The 21,318-nt window shown below is 41.1% G+C and overlaps 1 protein-coding gene across 4 annotated transcripts in view; it reads left to right on the forward strand.

Annotated features, from left to right (window-relative positions):
* Window positions 1-21,318, forward strand: part of rasgef1a (RasGEF domain family member 1A) — a 455,191-nt gene that overhangs the window by 373,048 nt on the left and 60,825 nt on the right. Inside the window, exon 1 of one of the 4 annotated variants that reach the window (XR_010004493.1) lies at window positions 1,316-16,743. The exons of 2 other annotated variants lie outside the window; for them this stretch is intronic. Coding sequence is in view for 1 of the 2 variants with exons in the window: in XM_003224078.4 (XP_003224126.1) it covers window positions 16,717-16,743 (27 nt within the window). In the remaining variant the exon portion in view is untranslated. Of the gene's footprint in view, window positions 1-1,315; window positions 16,744-21,318 lie in introns of those variants that run through there. One more of the 4 variants, XM_003224078.4, reaches the window with a different exon arrangement.

The following is a 21,318-nucleotide window of genomic DNA, read 5'->3' on the forward strand; positions in this document are numbered from 1 at the left end:
TGTTGCAATTACTGTATTTATGAATTTAGCACCAAAATATCACAATATATTGAAAACATTGACTACAAAAATGTGTTGGATAATCCAGAACGTTGGATAAGCGAGTGTTGGATAAGTGAGACTCTACTGTATTGTATGTACATACAGCTGCTCTGAGTCCCCTTCGGGATGAGAAGGGCGGGATATAAATGTAGTAAATAAATGTAGTAAATGAATAAATAAATAAATTTAGACTTAGGCTCACCCAAAGTCTGAAATGACTTGAAGGCACACAACAATAACAGTCCTAATGAACCTGACTATCTCATTGGCCAGAAGCAGGCCCACACTTCCCATTGAAATCCTGATAGGTTTGTGTTGGCTACAATTGTTTTCATTTTTAAACATTGTATTGTTCTTTCATTGTTGTTGTTTTGCACTACAAATAAGACACGTGCAGTGTGCATAGGAATTTGTTCGTTGTTTTTTTAAAAATGATAATTTGGCCCCTCCACAGTCTCAAGGATTGTGGACCGGCCCTCTGCTTTAAAAGTTCGAGGACCCCTGTTCTGGATTATCCAATGCAGTCTGCCTTTTAGTAGTCAATGTTTTTGTAGTCAATGTTTTCAATACATTGCGATGTTTTGGTGCTAAATTCTTAAATACAGTAATTACTACATAACGTTACTGTGTATTGAACTGCTTTTTCTGTCGATTTGTTGTAAAACTTGATGTTTTGGTGCTTAATTTGTGAAATCATAATGTAATTTGATGTTTAATAGGCTTTTCCTTAAAGCCTCCTTATTATCCAACATTTTCGCTTATCCAACATTCTGCTGGCCCATTTATGTTGGATAAGTGAGACTCTACTGTACTTCAAACATGCATACAGTGATAATGTCTTATCATATAGTGCTTGTGTAAAACATTATGTGGAATCAACAACTTTTAGTCACAGTTAAAATGCCATCTTACATGAAAGCAAGATCCACCAAGGAAACCAATACAATCAGACTGAAGGCCCATCTACACAGACCAAAGAACTGGGGGTGGGGCGAATGGTGCACAAAACCAATTTGCCCCCAACATGGGGCAAGGTTGCTTGATGCGGTTTTGTTCAGTGTTAGCCATAGTTGAGGAATGTCTTGGAGCCTTCCCACACTTTTAGGAAGTGAGAAAAGTTGGGCCAGTTTTGAGTTGGAACTGGCCACCACACTCTCTCTGAGTAGCACTGGCATTTTTGCAAATATTGACAAAAACAATGAGCACTTGGGAGCTTTGTTGCTGCCATTATGTGGATGACAAGGCATCGACAGTAAGAGCCATCCCCTGTTGCCTTTATGGCCAGGCAACAGGGGATGGCTCTTACTGTCGATGCCTTGTCATCCACATAATGGCAGCAACAAAGCTCCCAAGTGCTCATTGCTTTTGTCAATATTTGCAAAAATGCCAGTGCTACTCAGAGAGAGGAGGAGGCAGGAGGGGGTGAGATGAGTTAGGGTTACATAAAACACAATGCAACCATAGTAAATTCATATCTACTATTTTATTCATAACCACTGCAATGCCAGAAATAAAGCTTAATGGTGTAACACTAGAAAACGTTGACCCTTTCCACTACCTAGGAAGCCACCTCTCCACAAAAGCCATCATCAGCGCCAAAATAAACACTGTATGAGCTCTGCAAGTGCAGCATTTTTTAGTGAAGCAGAGAATATTTGAGGATTGGGGCATTTGTAGCGATACCAAGATGTTTGTTTATAAAGCTCTTGTCCTTCCAACTCTATTGTACACCTGCAGAACATGGACTGTCTACAAATGTCACTCTCAATTTCTGGAACAATTCCATCAGTATTGCCTTTGAAAAAGATCTCACAAATCTCTTGGGGAGGCACACAGACAAATGTCAGCATTCAGGAAGAAGCAAAGACCACCAGCATTGAAGCAATGATCCTCCGCCATCAATTTTGTTGGACCCGCCATATTGTCTGAATGCCTGATCACTATCTCCCAAAAGCTGTTACTCTACTCTCAACTCAAGAATGAAAAATGAAATGTTGGTGGACAGGAAAATAAATTTAAAGATGGTCTTTAACCTTAAAAATGTGGAATAAACACTGAAAACTGGGAAGCGCTGGCCCTCGAGCTTTCTAACTGGAGGTTAGCTACTATCAACAGAGCTCTGAATTTTGAAGAGGAAAGAATAGAGAGAGAAAAGGAGAAATGTGCCAAGAGGAAGGCATATCTAGCAAACATTTGTCAGGACCTTCCTTCTAGAAATGTATGTCCCCACTTTGAAAGAACATGTGGATACCATCACTAACAGACCCACCCTGGGAAGACAATGAGTGATAGCCTATGATAATGATTAGTAGTAGTACACTGGAGTTATGGATGCAGAATACTCATGAAAGTGGAAAAACTGCAAATAAAATGACTTTTTTTAAAACTTGAGAGAATAGTTGTCAAGAAATCTCTAAATCATCCATTAAGACTTTATGATGTTTAAAGATGACCAAAGAATTGTGCTGGAAGACCTACAAATGCCTATAGAAATATTCTCTTTATGAATGCCTAGGTCAGAAATGGAGATGAGCACCACCCCCCAGAGTTGGACATGACTAGACTTATTGTCAAGAAAAACCTTGACCCTTACTAGATCAGAACTTTTTAAACATTTCATGTTTGCAACATACTTTTCAGATGTGCATCGTTTTGTGACACAGTAATTCAGTTTTACTAGCAAACCAGAGGTTAAAACAACCCTTTATAAGAGATACTGACATATACATAAATTGTAATAATTAAATGTATTGGGACACAATATATCTCATGAAAAACTTGCATTTATATATATTTTAAACAATATAATTTATTACTTATTTCACATCGACTCAGAGGTTTCTCATTACGTCCATGTAACACACTGTAGCTGACACACTAATGTCCTGACACAGTTTGAAAAGCTCTGGTCTAGGTCCTCCAACACGAGGAAGTGGACCATAAAGAATTGTGCTGAAGGACCTAGAGAGTCCTCGAAAGAACATATTAATCAAATCTATAAATAATCAAAACTACAAAAGTTAAACCTGCAAATGTGGATGGCTGACTTATTTCCATGCCATTGTTTTGTCTCAGAAGTCAGAGCTGTTGTAGTAGCAGTATTTCTTTGACACACAGAAGGCAGGAAAACATATAAGGAAGAGAGAGCAATCTCCACCCAAAGAACTCATACAGTCTAAATATATACAAGGTAAGAGACAACAAAGGGAAGGAAGGGAGGTAAAGGAAACAGGATGAATTCAAGCAACAGCCATAGAATGTAGATTAGTGAATAAAGATACTATTCTGAATATTTTAAATTCTTAGAATATGGATATGCTTTTTGTTATAGTCTGAACTGTACCGGAGTCGCATAAAATTGGCAACAAAATTAATTGTGCTGTATTGATAGAGAACACATAAATTCAGGCTTCCTTCCGGATTGTTGGCTTTGGGGGATCCAATGGGGACTTGTTTGTGTTTTCATACTGAAACTTTGTGAAGAGCAATATACTTTGGTGGTGCTAAAATGAAAATTAAGCAAGAATAACAACCACCCAAGTCAAAATTATACCATCTCTAATTTAGAGACATAAAAGAATCCAGTGTTACCTCTGAGATTAATTAGGAAGAAGACATTTCTAGCATGAGCTTTTCTGTTCACAGTCCATGTTATCAGATACAAGAAATGGACTGTGTCCATGAAACCTTATGCTAGATTTTTCTTCTTCCTAGTTAAGTCTCAGAGATGTTGCTGGAATGCATTGTGACTTTTTATGCTAAAAATATTAAGATGGTTGTTTTTTAATCTGTCGCCTCCATTTGCAGCTCCTTCTCAGCAACACTTTCTCTATCACACGTGGAGGGGGGAACACAGCCCTCCCAGAGAGGAAGCCTCCCGTGTTGTGGGGGGAATCCTCCAGCGACACTTTCACCCTGGTTGGGGGCAAGGCCTCCGCCTGAAATCACACAATGTCATGTGATGGCTGGTGTGGGACTCTGTCCAAAAGCTGTGGTGAAAGCATCTTAAGATGCTAAATTCTCCCATCTGATGAGGTCCTTTAACTGCCCTGCTAGGATTTGTAAACTTACAATGGTATCTTCCTTTATTCAGTCTTCTCCCTTTCCTGCTGCCTTTTACTTTACCCAACATTAGTGTTGAGTTTTTGTATGGAATTTCTGTTTGTTTTGTGTAGTTTCATTCATTTCGTCTCATTTTTGTATTTGTTCCCCTTAACAAAAATGGGGTGCCTATACAAACAGAATTTTCATCTGGCTTACGAAAAAACAACATTTTTCAGATCATTGGCTGCAATGGAAGGGCTTCCGAGGCTCATCCCCCGCTCGGTTTTTGGGCTAGAGGGGTGAAAATCGCCACACATGGAGGGCATTTCGACACCTTTTAGCCCATCAACTTTTAAAATGTGTGGGTCTTCCCCAGAGTACTATTGTTATTAATAATAATATTGGAGCCTCCGGTGGCCTAGGTGATAAAATCCTCGTGACTTGAAGGTTGGGTTGCTGACCTGAAAGCTGCCAGGTTCGAATCCCACCTGGGGAGAGCGCGGATGAGCTCCCTCTTTCAGCTCCAGTTCCATGCGGGGACATGAGGGAAGCCTCCCACAAGGATGGTAAAACATCAAAACATCCAGGCGTCCCCTGGGCAACGTCCATGCAGACGGCCAATTCTCTCATTCCAGAAGCAACTCCGGTTGCTCCTGACATGAAAATAATAATAATAATAATAATAATAATAATAATAACAACAACACCCATTGGCACACATCAGCTGTCATGGGGAAGCAGCCTTCTTCCAGACTCAGATTAGGGTCCCAGAATAACTGTTGTTCTTAATATTAATATAAAAATTATTATTAAGACCCATTGGTACACATCGGATGTAATGGGGAGGCACTCCTCTCCCAGACTCAGCTTAGGGTGTCAGAATAACTGTTGTTCTTAATATTAATATAAATATCATTATTAAGACCCGTTGGTACACATCAGATGTAATGGGCAGGCAGACCTCTCTGAGACTGAGCATAGGGTACCAGAGTAACTATCATTATTTATATTAATATTATTATTAACACGCATTGGTACACATCAGCTGAAATGGGAAAGCAGCCCTCTGTCAGGAAAACAAAAGCAAGTACTATGGCTTTCATTTTCGTGTTGCTTCTTGTTTCCTAGGAAAATGTCATCATTCGTTTTGTGTAGACAAATGGTCAAAATGAAACGATAGCATGAAGGAAAAATTTTCACGCACATCTCAAACCAACATTATTGTCATTCCAATTAACTATGCCCTCTCATCAGATGCCAAACATGTAATAGTCTCAGTATCTTCGATTTTGACATCTAAAAAGAGTTTGTTTTGATTTGCTCTAAGACCCATTTTCTTGACCACGGTATTTACCAGAATGCTTTTTAGACTATTAATTTATCTTCCTGTCAGCTTTTTTTTTTACAGTTTAGGTTTCCCAATCATATATAGAAACTGGAAATACTATGACAAGGATAGTCCTTTGTTATTTTATTATATATCTTTACACTTAATGATCTTATCAAGTTATTTCATAGCTGCTTTTCCAATCCTTGGCCTTTTTCTGATTTCTTGATTACTGTATAATCTCCATTTTAATACATGACTGAGCCAAAGTATAGAAAAACTTGATGTGGGTTAACTACAACTCCCAAAATCATGGGCCAATACTCCCCAAATCCCACCAGTATTCAGTTGGCAATGTTGGGTCTGTTCGCCAAGTTTGTTCCAGATCCCTCATCAGCTGGGTTGAGAGCTCTTTGGATGCCGTTGAACTACAACTCCCACATGCCAAGGTCAATCACCTCCAAACCCTGTCTGTATTTACTGTTAGCCACGTTGGGTCTGTGTGCCTAGTTGGGTTCAGATCCATCATCGGTAGGGGGTCACTGGGTTCTCTGGATGCAGGGAGAACTACAGTTACTATCATGTTGCCCCCTGTTGTATCCCAGCCACAGGCTGGTCAGATTCTAGATGAAGATGGAGGGGATTCTGGGGATTCTGGATTTGGAATTCAAGATCAGCAGTCTGAGGCAGAAGCTAGCTCAGACATGCAGTTGCAGGATGAGCTGCTGATTCCAGGAGAAACAGATAACGGTCAAGCTGACATGAGAAGTATTGAGGGAGAGACTTCAGCCTTGGAAAATAATGAGGATGATGGTTTAGCTTCTGACCAGCAGGTGCAAGATAACAAGGACTTATCTAGACAGGACCGTTTGTCTTGGATGGGTTCCCAGGTCCGTAGAAGTGAGCGTTTGGTGCGCAAACGTGAATCTAGCTGTGGTAAACGTGAATCTAGCTGTGGCAAACGTGAATCTAGCTGTGGCAAAAGTGAATCTAGCTGTGGGAAGAGGAATGCATTCCTAAGTTGTTATTAAAGCATGCTTTCACAGACTATTCTTTGTCAGTGCAATTTCATCGCTTCATCTGTGTGGAAGTTCTATCAAGCCAGCATTCTTGGATTCTTGGGCCTTGTTCTTTGGACTATTTGCTTTGTGGTTTATCTTGGATTCTTGGACCTTGTTCTTGGACTCTATGGACTAATTTTCACCTTGTGGATTATCTTGGATTCTTGGTTCTTGTGCTTTGGACTCTATGTATTAATTCTTTGCCTCATGGATTATTGTTCCTGCTATGCTCTTTGAACCTATGGACCTAGTCTTTTGGATTAAATAGACATTCATGTACTTTGTGAATCTCTTGGACCTATTGACTCTTTCATTACAACTTTGAACTACCTTTTGATTGATTGCTTAATTTATATTCTGCTTTGCTTAATAAAAACTTCAAAAGACTACCTGTGTGTCTGACTGGGTATCTATAGCAAGGTGAACTTAGCCTGAGGTGCGACACCCCCCCCCTATAAAAACCCCACCAATATTCAAAGTTGGTCATGTTGGGTATTTGTGCCAAGCTTGGTCCAGATCCATCAGTTGGGTGCACATTGCTCTGCCAATGTGGGTGAACTATAACTCCCAACCTTGGATGTCAGTCCCTTGGAAACTCCACCAAGTTTGGCATGTTGGGTATGTGTGGCAAGTTTACTACTTCCATCACCGGTTTGGTACAGGGTGCTCTCTGAGTGTTGGTGAACTACAACTCCCAGAATTCAAAAACAGCCACCCCCAATCCCACCAGTATTCAATGTTGGCCATGTAGGTAGTATGCTAAGTTTGGTGCATATCCATTGTAGGTTGGGTTCAGAGTTCTCTTTGATTGTAGGTGAACTATAAATCCCAGCAACTAAAACTCCCAAATGGCAAAATCAATCCAACCCCACCCGTATTCAGTTTTGGGCTTATCGTGTATTTGTGCCAAATTTGATTCAGTGAATGAAAATACATCCTGCATATCAGATATTTACATTACGATTTATATATATTTTTCCTAATTGCAACATTCATACTTGCCTCCAACAGACAAAAAAAAACTAATCAGAAATATTGTATATTCACAACCTTTAGGAAATAATATCCCCTGATGGCGCAGCGTGTTAAAGCGCTGAGCTGCTGAACTTCTGGACCGAAAGGCCGCAGGTTTGAATTGGGGGAGCGGAGAGAGCCCCCACTGTTAGCCCCAGCTTCTGCCAACCCAGAAGTTCAAAAACATGCAAATGTGAGTGCATCAATAGGTACTGCTCCAGCGGGAAGGTAACGCCGCTCCATGCAGTCATCCCACATGACCTTGGAGGAGTCTACAGACAACACCGGCTTTTCGGCTTAGAAATGGAGATGATCCCCAACCCCCAGAGTTGGACACGACTGGACTTAACATCAGGGGAAAACCTTTACCCTTTACCTTAACGACCACCAATTACTCAATACGTTATTTCCCATACCACCAGACTTCGCCACAGCAACGCGTGGCCGGGCACAGCTAGTCTATATCTATATCCATAATAAAAGTGAAAACCCGTATGTGTGTATGTGGCATAGGTGTCTGCTCCCACAGACAGCCTCAGGCCTCCACAAACAGGCTATAGTTCTCAGTGCTAAGGAGCCACCAAGTCACTACCATCCACTGACATTGTGGTTACTGCGAGCACCATGAACATGTAGCCCAAACCCTGCCAATGTCCTTCCCAAACACTATGGCCCACCACCCAAGGAATGCTTTCATTTGGGGACCATTTCATACTAGATTTTGCATTTTCCTCCACCACAGGCAGGCATCCTAGGGTTCTCCATTGGTGTGAAATTTGTATGACCCCGTCTGCTGCCCTTCCCTTTCAAATCTGTCTGTAGAAGAAACACAGCACAACTACACTTCCTGGAGGAGTTTCAGGGATTGACTCCACATGGTGGAATTTGTAGTTCACCCTGCATCAAGTCAGAGCACTGTGACTTCCGGTAGTGGCAAGATGGCGGGTGCAGCAGAACGCTGAAGCTCTCCTTCAACTTCAGCGTTCTGACCTCTCCTATCGCTTGGTAGGGCTTGTCCCTCCCCCCAAAACTGCTGGACGAAGGCAGTAGGGAGCAAAACCGAAGACCCTGTGTGACCTTGCGTGAGTCAACAGGTGAAGGTGGGCAAAGTGAGGAGAAGGTACCTTTCAGCTGGCAGGGGCAGAACGCCGCCACTATTTTAAACAGCCAAGAAGCAAGGGGAGGAAGTTCTAAAGAAAAAAGCGAAGCTGCTTTGCGAAGGTAAATTACCCGTTCAGAGGTGACTGGAATAGATCCCGGGAATGACTGGAGACAATATGGGACCGGCGGGCCGTAGAAAGTGATGGACTGTCGGGAGGAAAGAAGCGAAGGGCGCGAGGTGCGCGTGGAAGAGTCAGCTGGCCTAAAAAGGGTATACGGCGTATAGTGCGTGGCGGCGAGGCTGGAAAGAGAGGGCTGGAAAGCGAGGGCTGGAAAGCGAAACAAGCAAACACAAAGTGGCGTGGTCACGGTAGAAGAAACTAGGAGAATTAAGAACTAAGAGAACAGAGAAAGCAAGGACACTAGACTTACTGAAGGACGATATTTGTTTGGATATTTGTTTGGATCATCTGGACCCGGCGGAGCAGCGCCCGACGAGGAGGCACGGAGTGGCAAGCGGAGCGAGAGGCGGTTTGGGAGAACAGAGGTCTCCATAGGCGCGGGAGTGCGAGCGTGAGCGCGCGCGTACGTGCGCAGGGACGCTCGCGCAGCGACGTACGAGCAGCAGCGATCACGTACGCGGGCGCGCACGCGTCACAGAGCAGAAGGTAGAGCGTGCAGCGCGGGCAGCTTCGCGGGAGAAATTGGTGTAGTTGGTGAAAAGAGAAGATAAGGATTGGCGTGGGAGGTGAAAGGAGAAGATAAGCCAATTTGACTGTGCCACGGTAAGAACAAAGCTGATCCAAAGCGGGAAGCAATTACTGGAGATACGGAATAGTGCGGTTATAGAAGAACGAGAAGGGTAATACAAACGAAAGACTATTCTTATAAAGAAGTGAAGAGCGGTGAAGAGAAGAAGGGACATCAGGGGTCTCGAAAGAAGCTGGGAACGGTGAATGGTTAGGTATTACCGATAGCAGTGTATGAATGGATATCACCTGTGCTGTCCTGTAATATATTGTATTGTATTGTGGGGTTCTGTACTGCTTAGGTGGGACCGGCAAACCTCAACTGGAATTTGGAATAGAGATCCAATAGGATTCCTATAAGATTGGCAAGGTTATATTAGGGGTACAATGGTAATGGTCCAGTGTTTATAAGTTCTCTAATGAAATAACAACTAACAGATAGCCAACAAATAAAAGTGCAGACAAACTAGTCGGGGGGATTCAGTGAGTAGGAGGAAGCAGAAGGATCATAGTGGGTAAACAAAATTCAAAAGTCAAAATTCGTTAACTTTGGATTTAAGCAACAATAACTTTGCATTTAGATTTGACAGGCAGGGGTCAGTAGGTATTCGGAGATTCAGATATGAGCGCGGTAAAGGGCAAAATGGAGAAAGAGAAGGATAAGGACAGGGAAAAAAGAGGGGTAGGAAGAAAAGATTCGCTGTCGGATGAGTACAGTATTAAAGATGTAATGTTTGAAATCTTAAAATTACAAACAGAGGTAATTAAAATTCAGGAAAAGCAAGATATACAATTTAATAAAGTCAAAGAGGAGATGTTAAATTTGAGGAAAGAATTGAAGGATGAAATTCAAACATTGGTGAAAGAAGAAGTTCATAAGCTGAGGGAAGAGCTGGAAGTAACGAAACTAGAAGGTACAAGGAGGGCTGAAGAAAATAGGTTGATCCGTAATAATCAAATAGAAATGAGAAAGGAAATGAAAACACTTGATAAAGAGATCAAGGCAATTAAAATGCAGCAGGAAATTATGGAAATAAAAGAAAAAGAATTATATCTTAGATTACGGAATGTACAGGAAGGAGAAAGTGAAAATGTCAGAGATGTATGTACAGATATTATAGCCGAAATAATTAAAAAAACAAAGGAGGGGACAGAGCAAGAGATAGAGAGTGCATATAGGGCACAGTCTAGTTACTCAAAAAAACATAACACTCCAAGGGATATTGTGATACGTTTCAGTAAGAAGAAGACGAGGGATGATATTCTGTTAAGTAACTCCAAGACCCCAACATTCTATAAAGGGGAAAGAATAGCAATATTAAAAGAATTGCCAATTTCGGTCTTGGAAAGAAGACGCAAATACTTATTTCTAACTGATGAACTTAAGAAAAGGAATATTAGATTCAGGTGGGACAGAATTGATGGTTTGATGTTAACGTGGGAAGGGGCGAGGAAATGGATAACAAGCGAACAAAGTGCAAAGTTGTTCTATGAGAAATATCTGAATAAGGATAGCAAGACAGACAAAGTTAGAAAGGAGGATAGAAAAGAAGAATATCAAGGACAAGGTAAAAACGAGGATGAACAGAGAAGTGAATGGTCTATGAGTGACAAGGATGACTCAGGGAGAATGAAAAAAAGAATTCGAGAAAAATCCCCAGAGGATCTTATTAACTTAGCGGCAAATATTACGGAAAGTAAGGAGAGAGGAGAAGAAACTAAGAGAGAAGATGGCAGTTCATAGGCTTAAAATATACTCAAACAATGTAAACGGTTTTAATTCACCGAATAAAAGAAAGAAAATTTGGCATCATATAAAAAAAGGGAAGTACGATTTAATCTGTCTGCAAGAAACGCACATAGTACACAAGCACGGTGCAAATTTAATTCAAAATGGCTTGGGAAATATGTATTATGCGTCGGACTCAGTAAAAAAAAGAGGGGTGGTGACATATGTGAATAATAAGATTGTATCGGAGATATCATTTAAGGATTCGGAAGGAAGAGTCCTAGGAGTCACACTTAAAATAGGAGATAGAAGAATACTACTCTGCAATATTTACGCCCCAAATGGCTGTAAATCTAAATTTGTCAGCAATTTATACCAAAAGATTCTTGAGCATGAATACGAGGATTTAATAATAGTGGGTGACTTTAACGGAGTCGTAGATGCGGAGCTAGACAGGTCAAATATAAAGGGAACACCTAAAAAGGGGGGAAGCGGAAAGCTGCCCCCTAGTTTCATTCAAATGAAAGAGGATCTAGGGCTACAGGACATCTGGCGACATAGACATAGTAGAGAGCGGGATTACACGTTCCTATCGCAAAGACATCTGACATGGTCTAGAATAGATATGGTGTGGGGGACCAAACTGATAGCTTCACAAGTAGCTTCTATCCGAATACTACCAAGATTATACTCTGACCATGCCCCTATCGAAATTATATTGGAGGAGAAAAGGCACTCAAAGGGGGAGTACAGATGGAGGCTAAATGATATGTTGTTAAAAGAGCCTATGGACCAAAACAGGTATAGGAAGGTTCTGACTGAATACTTTCGACTGAATAATGAAAAAGACAGTGATATAAATTCTATTTGGGATGCAAGTAAAGCATATATCAGAGGACACTTCATACAACAGAATATAAGAAAGAATAGAGACAAAAGAGACAAACAAAAGGATCTAGAAGGAAGGATTACTGCCTTAGAGGAAAAGATTAAGACTAATCCGTCAGACAAGGAGTCAACTTTCAAATTGGAGGCAGTGAAAAAGCAAGTAGAAAGTTTACAATTAGAAGAAATTGGAAAGAAAATGACATACATAAGGCAACAAAATTTTGAAAATGCGAACAAGATAGGAAAATGGTTAGCGAGAAAGATAAATAAAAGGAAACATCAACAATACATTGATAAAATTCAAGAAGATAATAACACATATTTGGAATGGAAAGAAATAGAAAATCAATTCGTTACGTATTACAGGAAATTATACACAGAAGATAATATCTCAAGGGAGAAGGTTATGCAATATTTAGGGAGACAAAATATTAAGAAAATATCAGAAAGTCAAAGAGAATGTTTGAACAAAAAAATAGAAATAGAAGAAATTGAGAAAGCCATTCAAAGATTACCCCCTAATAAAGCCCCGGGGCCGGACGGGCTAACATCTATTTACTACAAAACATTCCACGATATACTATGTTCTCCTTTACAAAAGGTTATGAACAGAATTTTAGAGGGGGGCAACGTCCCGCAAACATGGGAAAATGCCAATATAGTATTGATCCCAAAAAAAAACACGGATAATGTCAAAGTCGCTAACTATAGACCAATCTCACTGACAAATGTAGACTATAAAATCTTTTCCAGCATTCTGGCGGATAGGTTGAAAAATGTGTTGGTTGAAAGAATTCATGAGGATCAATGTGGATTCTTACCAGGCAGACAACAAAAAGAAAATATAAGAGTACTTCTAAATGCGATTGAGTATTATGAAAAAAATAGACAAAAAGAGGTAGCCTTCTTATTTTTAGACGCCGAAAAGGCTTTTGACAGTGTAAACTGGTTCTGCATGTTTGAAATACTGGCAGAAATGGACATAGGGTTTTTCTTTAAGAACGCTATAAAAAAGATCTACTCACAACAAAGGGCAAGAATTATAATAAACGGACAATTATCAGACACAATAGAAGTAGAAAAAGGAACAAGGCAGGGGTGCCCCCTATCTCCTCTTCTTTTTATCTTAACAGCAGAGATTCTTCTGGAGGCAATCAGGAAAAGAGAGGATCTGAAGGGACTGAGAACTAAAAATAATAGTTTTAAAATACGAGCCTATGCAGATGACATAGTGTGCATAATTGAGGACCCCTTGAACCAGATAATGGCATGGATGGAAGCTATTGAAAGCTTCGGGGAGGTAGCCGGAATAAAGATAAATAGGGATAAAACTAAGATTTTGACAAAGAATATGTCACAAACACAAAAAGCGGCAATACAAATAAAAACAGGGATTGAAGTAGTCAAAAAAATCAAATATCCTGGGATAGAGTTTACTGCAAGCAATACTCAACTGGAAAAAAACAATTATGATAAAAAATGGAGAGAAATAAAGAAGAAATTAAAGAGGTGGGAGTCGTTACCGATTTCCCTCCTAGGAAAAATTGCAATAATAAAAATGAAGGTCTTAGCTGAAATTCTATTTCTATTTCAGAACTTACCTATTCTGAAAAATAGAAAACCACTGGGTGAATGGCAGAGAGAAACGAATAAATTTATTTGGGGCAGGAAGCGCGCAAGGATTAAATTTCAATATATGAAGGACGATACGCAGAGAGGGGGTCTGGGTGTTCCGGACTTTCAATTGTATTATGACGCTGCCGCACTGGAGTGGGTTAAGGATTGGGCCACCCTGAAGAAAACCAGGCTTCTGGCCCTAGAAGGCCAGGATCTGAACAAGGGTTGGCATGCTTATATATGGAAAAGGGAAGGTTTCAAAGAAAGGAATTTTAATAATCATTATCTTAGAAAAGCTCTATTGTTAATATGGGAAAAATATAAATCTAGATTTCTTAGCAAGACTCCATTATGGCTATCGCCACTTGAATTAGAGCATAAAAGAGAGATTCCCAAGGAAAGGTGGTTGACATATAAGCAATTGTTAAAGATAGACAACTCTGGAATACAGCTTAAACCCTTCGAGGAGATTAAACAAATTGAGCCATCCTTAACCTGGCTAAATTATTGGCAGATCAGGGAACGTTTTAAAGCAGATAATCAAATAGGTTTTGAGAGAAGTAACACAGTGTGGGACAAGGTTCTAAAACTCGAGACAAGAACAATAAAAATGTTATATCAGCAACTGCTAATATGGGAAACTGAAGAGGTTCACGTTAAAGAAAATATGATTACATGGGCAAGGGAATGCGGGCACACTATAATGTTCGGGGAGTGGGAAAGATACTGGCAAAAGAAAATTAAATACACATATTCAACTATGTTAAAAGAAAGCTGGTATAAAATTTTTTACAGGTGGTATATCACACCAGCAAAATTAGCAAAATTTAATAAAGGAAAGTCGGGTGACGAATGCTGGAAATGTAAGAAATCAAAGGGGGATCTTTATCATATGTGGTGGGGGTGTAAGAAGATAAAAGGTTTCTGGAGATCAATTCAGAAAGAGATGGAAATCATTTTTCAAAGAAAGTTTGTATTAAAACCTGCATACTTCCTATTAGGACTAACAGATTTTTTTAAGGACTTGAACAATGAAAAACTGTTCATATACATGATAAGTGCAGCCAGATTGGTGATTGCGAAGAAATGGAAGACACCGGAAGTCCCGTCACTGGAACAATGGATACTTAAACTGATGGACATTCAGAATATGGACATCTTAACGCAGATAATTTCACAAAACACTCATAAAGGAATAAAAACGGACTGGAGTAAACTATGTACATACTTAAAGGAAAAAAGGAATTTGGACACATAAAGGAGGCATTCTCGGGGACTAAGTTTTTTTTTGCTACGGGGCATGAGAATAAAAGAGAATTTTTCGAATGTCAAACGCAGAGCAGGGGAGCTGGAAGGTCTAGATGGTGGGGGGTATAGGGGGAAGGTAGTTGTGTTCATTTGTATGTTTAATGTTTATTTTTTCATTTATTTATTTATCTTTTTTTTTTTTTTCTCTATGTCTACGTGTGGTTCGCATGTGTTCCCCTGTTTTATTCTATCTATAATATAATAAATAAAAGGATGAAAAAAAAAAAGTCAGAGCACTGTGACTCCTACTGGGGAATGTAGAGGAGTTGTAGTTCACCTACACCCAGAATCTTATGAACCCAAACAATGATGGCTCTGGGTCAAACTTGCTATGCATACCTGATATGCCCAGATTTGAATACTGGTGGGTTTTGAGGGGAATTGCCCTAGACATTTGGGAGTAGTAGGTACTGGGATTTATAGTTCACCTGCAATGAATGAGCACTCTGAACCCCTCCGATGATGGACCAGGACCAAACTTGGCACATAGAGCCCCCATAAACAAAAGAGCATATTGGACAAGTTTGTGGGAAAGGGAATTACAGTTCATCTGCATCCAGAGAAACAGTGATCCCCATCGACAATGGATCGGGACCAAACTTCGCACAGAGAAGCCTCATGACCAACTGAACATACTGCAGGGGTTTGTGGGAATGGGCCTTGAATCTGGGAGTTGTAGTTCACCCGCATCCAAACAGTACTGAACCCAGCCAACAATGGATCTGGACCACACTTGGTACACAGAACCAAAATGGCCAACTTTGAATACTGGCAGATTTGGGGAGGATTGAATCACGATTCTGAGAATTGTAGTTCACCCACTCCAAACTGAGAATACCTAACATTCAAAGACAAACAGTGCCTTTCTCAAACGACCCGGGCACCATCGGGTCCCCAAGCTAGTTAAGAAATAAAGTGAAGTGAAATGAAGAAGTGAAGTTTTTTTTAAAAAATGTTGTGTTTTCAAATACAGTAGAGTCTCACTTATCCAACACTCGCTTATTCAACATTCTGGATTATCCAACGCATTTTGTAGTCAATGTTTTCAATATATCGTGATATTTTGGTGCTAAATTCGTAAATACAGTAATTACAACATAACCTTACTGCCTATTGAACTACTTTTTCTATCAAATTTGTTGTATAACATGATGTTTTGGTGCTTAATTTGTAAAATCATTACCTAATTTGATGTTTAATAGGCTTTTCCCTAATCTCTCCTTATTATCCAACATATTCGCTTATCCAACGTTCTGCCGGCCCGTTTACGTTGGATAAGTGAGACTCTACTGTACATTACAACTTGTACCCTCGGTTCGCTTCTGACACGATCAATAAATAAATAAACCACAACAGTATGAAGGGGTTGAGATCCACTGATTTCAAAGAAGCTCCTTTGCTTTGCTAAGGAAGGGATCAGGAAGACGGGCAGAGCCGCTTGGGGCTCCCCGACCTGTGACGAAAGGGGAAGCCGAGGGCGGGCCCCTTCCTCTCCCACTCGGACTTCTCACGCACTTTAAAGAGAAAGACGCCCACAAAAGGCAAGAGCCAGCGCCGCGTTTGAATCCGCCAACGGGGAGCTGAGCCAGCTGCCGACGTCGGAGCGGATCGGGGCGGCGCTCCGGCTTGGCTGCACTGCCTTGGAGCTGTTTGTTCAGACCCGGGCTGGCGGGAAGAGAAGCCGGATCGGGAAAGCGAAAGGCAGTGAGAGAGAGAGAGAGAGCGAGGGAGGCTCATTCAGTCATTACTGCTTCTTCTCTTCGGCTGCCATGCCTGGCGAAGGAGGGCTTTGCCCCGTCTAGAAAGCCGCCAGCAGCCTCCCCTCCCCACCCGCTTATGTACATACGACAGAAAACCATGAGGGTAAGGCAGAATCCCCCACTGTTTCTCCCCCCCGCTCTCTCTTTCGTTCCTATATTGCATGCTGGACTTTAGGTTTTGGGCTGAGTTGGGATCAGGTTTCAAACTGCCCTGTGCAGTTAGTTGGTGTTTTGAGTATTTGGAGGCAAAGATGCGCTTTGGAAGATACTAGTGTTTTCTTTCTGAGGTTCTATCAGAGTGTCTTATATGGATAAAGGATGCAAAATGTATCTTGTGGGATGGTTTGAGCACTTGGCTACACTTGTATACAATACATGGAGTCATGTCCCCGTCTACACTGCCAGATAAAATCCACTTTGAACTGGATTATATAGCAATATAGACTCATATGGAGCCCCCAGTGGTGCAGTGGATTAAGCTGCTGACCTGCTGAACTTGCTGACCAAAAGATTGCCGGTTCAAATCCGGGGAGCAGGTGAGCACCCACTCTTGACCCCAACTTCTGCCAACCTAGCAGTTTGAAAACATGCAGATGTGAGTAGATGAATAAGTACTGCTCTGGCAGGAAGGTAACAGCGCTCCATGCAGTCATGCCGGCCACGTGACCCAGGAGGTGTCTCTGGACAACGCTTAGAAATTTCGGCTTAGAAACGGAGATGAGCACCAACCCCCAGAGTTGGACACAACTAGACTTAATGTCAGGGGAAAACCCTGACCTTTACTAGACTCATATAATCCAGTTCAAAGCAAATAGTGTGCATTATCTTCTTTGATAATCTGGATTATGTGACAGTGTAGAAAGGGCCAAAGTCTGATGCTGAAAGTGTTTTATTTTGGGCTGTTTCAGTTCCAGATCTGGGCGGCTTGAGTTGCACTGTTTACCTAAAGTCAGGCATAACAAGTGCAATGATGCTTAGACTCCAGCATTGGGGGGGGGGGGGGTATATAACCTTGTTCAACATCCCAGTTCTTTCTAATGAGACGACAAGAACAACTGTTCTCTCCCTGCGGGAGAAGAGAGGTACATAAATTAAATAAAAATAAATAAATAAATATTTTTCTCTTTGGCCCCTTCTACACTGCCATATAAAATCCAGATTATCTGCTTTGAAATGGATTATATGGCAGCATAGACTCATATAATCCAGTTTAAAGCAATTAGTATGGATTATCTACTTTGATAATCTGGATTATTTGGTAGTGTAGAAGGAGTCTTTGATTTAGGGCCCTTCTGCACTGCCATATAAAATCTAGATTATCTGCTTTGAACTGGATTATATGGCAGTATAGACTCATATAATCCAGTTCAAAGCAAATAATAATTTGATAATCTGTATTATTTGGTAGTGTAGAGGGGCCTTATTCACCAACACATAAACTTCTCTGAAGGTGTCCTGCCTCTTCTCTCTTACAGTTGACCTCATGTATATGACACTTGCATGACTTGATGTTAATTTGCCATGTATCTCTCTGGTCCTTCTGGCCCAAAATGTACGGCGAAAGAGTGGGAATGTGTAACATACTGATATAATGCAATAGCTCATCTTGGACTAGACCTAAGTAGAGAAATATGGAGGACAAAAAGGGACCAGATTCCTTGAAATTTAGATTGTATTCTCTTTTGGGCAAGAAACTGTTTAATTTAAGCCAGAGTTTCTCAAACTCAGCTCCTCCAAGTGTTTTGGACTTAAGCTCTCAGAATTCTTAACATCTACTAAATTGGCTGGGATTTTTGGGAGCTGAAGTCCATAACCTCTGGAGGAGCGCAGTTTGAGAAACACTGTCTTAAACTATAGTCCAGAACAGGGTTTCTTAAACTTGTCACTCATGACCCCTTTCCATCAGAGAAATTTTGGCATGATACCAGGTACATAGGTATATAAAATGTTTACTGATAACAAAGCAGCATTTGCAAGACTGGCTGAACAGGCTGATTTTCTTTTTTGTGGAGTACAGTTGAAGCATTTTCTGCAGAGTCCATTGTAAACACTGCATGCTTTCATGAACAAATTTGGGGAAATGAGTAGCACTAAGGAATCTTGATTTCTTTCCAAATCTTTTATGATCCCATATGTGCTTTGGGGTCTGTTCCTATAGTTTAAGACCCCTTCTACATTGCCATATAATATCCAGATTATCTGCTTTGAACTGGATTATATGGCAGTGTAGACTCATATAATCCAGTTCAAAGCAAATAATCTGGATTATCTGATTTGAGAATCTGGATTATATGGCAATATAGAAGACGCCTAAGAAGTAGTGGTGCAGAGTATTTATTTATGTATTCACTGGATTTGCCTTTCTCCCAGAATGGTTTCTGATAGGTTGACTAGGGAAGCATCTGCTTTAGTTCTCAAAACTATTGAAGCCATTCTCTTCTCAGCAAATGAGATTGGCTCAATGGCACAGCAAATTTTAAAAAAACAAACATTTCGACCCTCAACCCCATTATCCCCATGAAACAGCCTTGAGCATATACTGTTGTCCCTGTTTTTATTGTGAAACCAAAGCAGGCACAGTTCCCTGAGTTCTTGGAAGGAAGGAGGGGGATGCACATTGGATAAATTATCCAGCAGTATACATTATGGGAAATTGGCCCAGTGCAGCTTCACGTTAAGAAGTGTGAGCAAATAAGTCTTTTAATCTGAGTTTTACAGGATTAGACAACTGATAGAATGATCTGGGAAAAGCTCTTCTTGCCACAGAATATCTCATGGTATAACAAAATATCAAGGGCCAGTGGGTTGCTGTGAGTTTTCCGGGCTTATGGCTATGTTCCAGAAGCATTCTATCCTGACATTTCACCCACATCTATAGCAGGCATCTTCAGAGAGTGTGAGGTTGTGAGACCATACAGCCTGGAAAACTCACAGCGACCCAGTGATTCGGCCAGGAAAGCCTTCAACAAAATGTATCCCATTAAGATGTGCAATTGCAGGAAACCTTCGCAATGAGAGTTTATCCTGACGTTACACAGCTCTAAAGTTAAACTCTTATATTGTTCCCCTGTTGAATCGAGACCCTGCTTGCCGTAGTTTTCCAGATTTTATTCCACTGCCTGCCTGCAGTCTTTGCCCTGACTACAACTATGTGGGTGTCAGGCAGTGGGATCAGCATGTGCATCGATGATGGTGATGACTGGCAACATCTCAATCCCTTCTTTGCAACAAGCATGGGGGCAGAGTCTGTTACTGAACTATGACTTCAGAAACATTTTTTCTTTGTTTCTTTTGTCGTTACTGCTGTGCACTTTCAAGTTGTTTCTGACTTAAGGTGCCCCTAAATCAAACCTGTCACAATTTGGGGAGAGGGCTGTGAGTGTGTGACTTGTCCAAAATCCCCCAGCCGTTTTTGTGGTCAAACGGGGAATTGAACCTTGGTCTCCAGAGTCATCGTCCAACACTTAAGCCACTACATTATGCTGGCTCTTAGGCCCTTCTGCGTTGCCATATAATCCAGATTATCAAAGCAGATAGTACACATTTTGCTTTGAACTGGATTATATGAGTCCATACTACCATATAATCCAGTTCAAATCAGATAATCTAGATTTTATATGGCAGACTGAAAGGTCCCAGGTTCAAACCCCGGGAGCGGCGTAGGCGGCCTCTGTTAGCTCCAGCTCCTGCCAACCTAGCAGTTCGAAAACATGCCAATGTGAGTAGATCAATAGGTACTGCTCCAGAGGGAAGGTAACGGCGCTCCATGCAGTCATGCTGGCCACATGACCTTGGAGGTGTCTAGGGACAACGCCGGCTGTTCGGCTTAGAAATGGAGATGAGCACCAACCCTCAGAGTCAGACATGACTGGACTTAACGTCAGGGGAAAACCTTTACCCATATGGCAGTGTAGAAGGGGCCCCAGTCCATTCACATCCCTGGTGTGATTCTTCTATTCCCAACAGTGTTCAATACAGCTTCTGAAAGCATAGACACATTGTGTATGTAAAGGTATGTAAATGCATGAGTAGGGACCTTTATATACCTGTTTGTCTGGGGCAAGGCTGGGTAACACATAGCCCATGGGTATCATATGGGGCCCAAGGCTATATTTATGTCTTCCTTTCTGTGAACTTATATGCTCCTTTACTTCCATAAAAAACAACTGAAAACCACTGAAACAATCATGACTCTCAGTTTGAGAACTTCAAAGTTGTGACAGCCATAATCCTCCTTTAATACCTGCCCCAGGTATGCGGTGGATAAAGGTATACTGCCACCTTTTAACACAATTAAGTTTCACTTATATACCTTTGTATATAGTTCTTTGTAGATCTATCTTTCTCATTTAATGAATTTTAACAAGGCAGTAGCTACAGTTTGGCTGCCCAGAAACAAGAGGGAAGGTTGAGCAGTACACCCAAGGGTTGTGGCAGAACACAAATTGAATGCATAATGCTTACTGACCATAGAGTATTGTATTATCTATTCAGATTTAGGGGGGGAAATAGTACTGGATGAGAAAATATCATGGGAAAAAGGGTGGCTGGCACTCTTTGAAGAAGCAATCAGCACCACAAAATCTGTTTACAGGTCCTACTTTTGCTCTGCTAATGGTTCCCCACATCCTGTGGTGGTGAATCCCACATGTATGTACTACATGAAGAAATACTTTGG

Source organism: Anolis carolinensis, chromosome 3 (assembly GCF_035594765.1).
Source record: "Anolis carolinensis isolate JA03-04 chromosome 3, rAnoCar3.1.pri, whole genome shotgun sequence".
Classification (NCBI taxonomy): domain Eukaryota; kingdom Metazoa; phylum Chordata; class Lepidosauria; order Squamata; family Dactyloidae; genus Anolis; species Anolis carolinensis.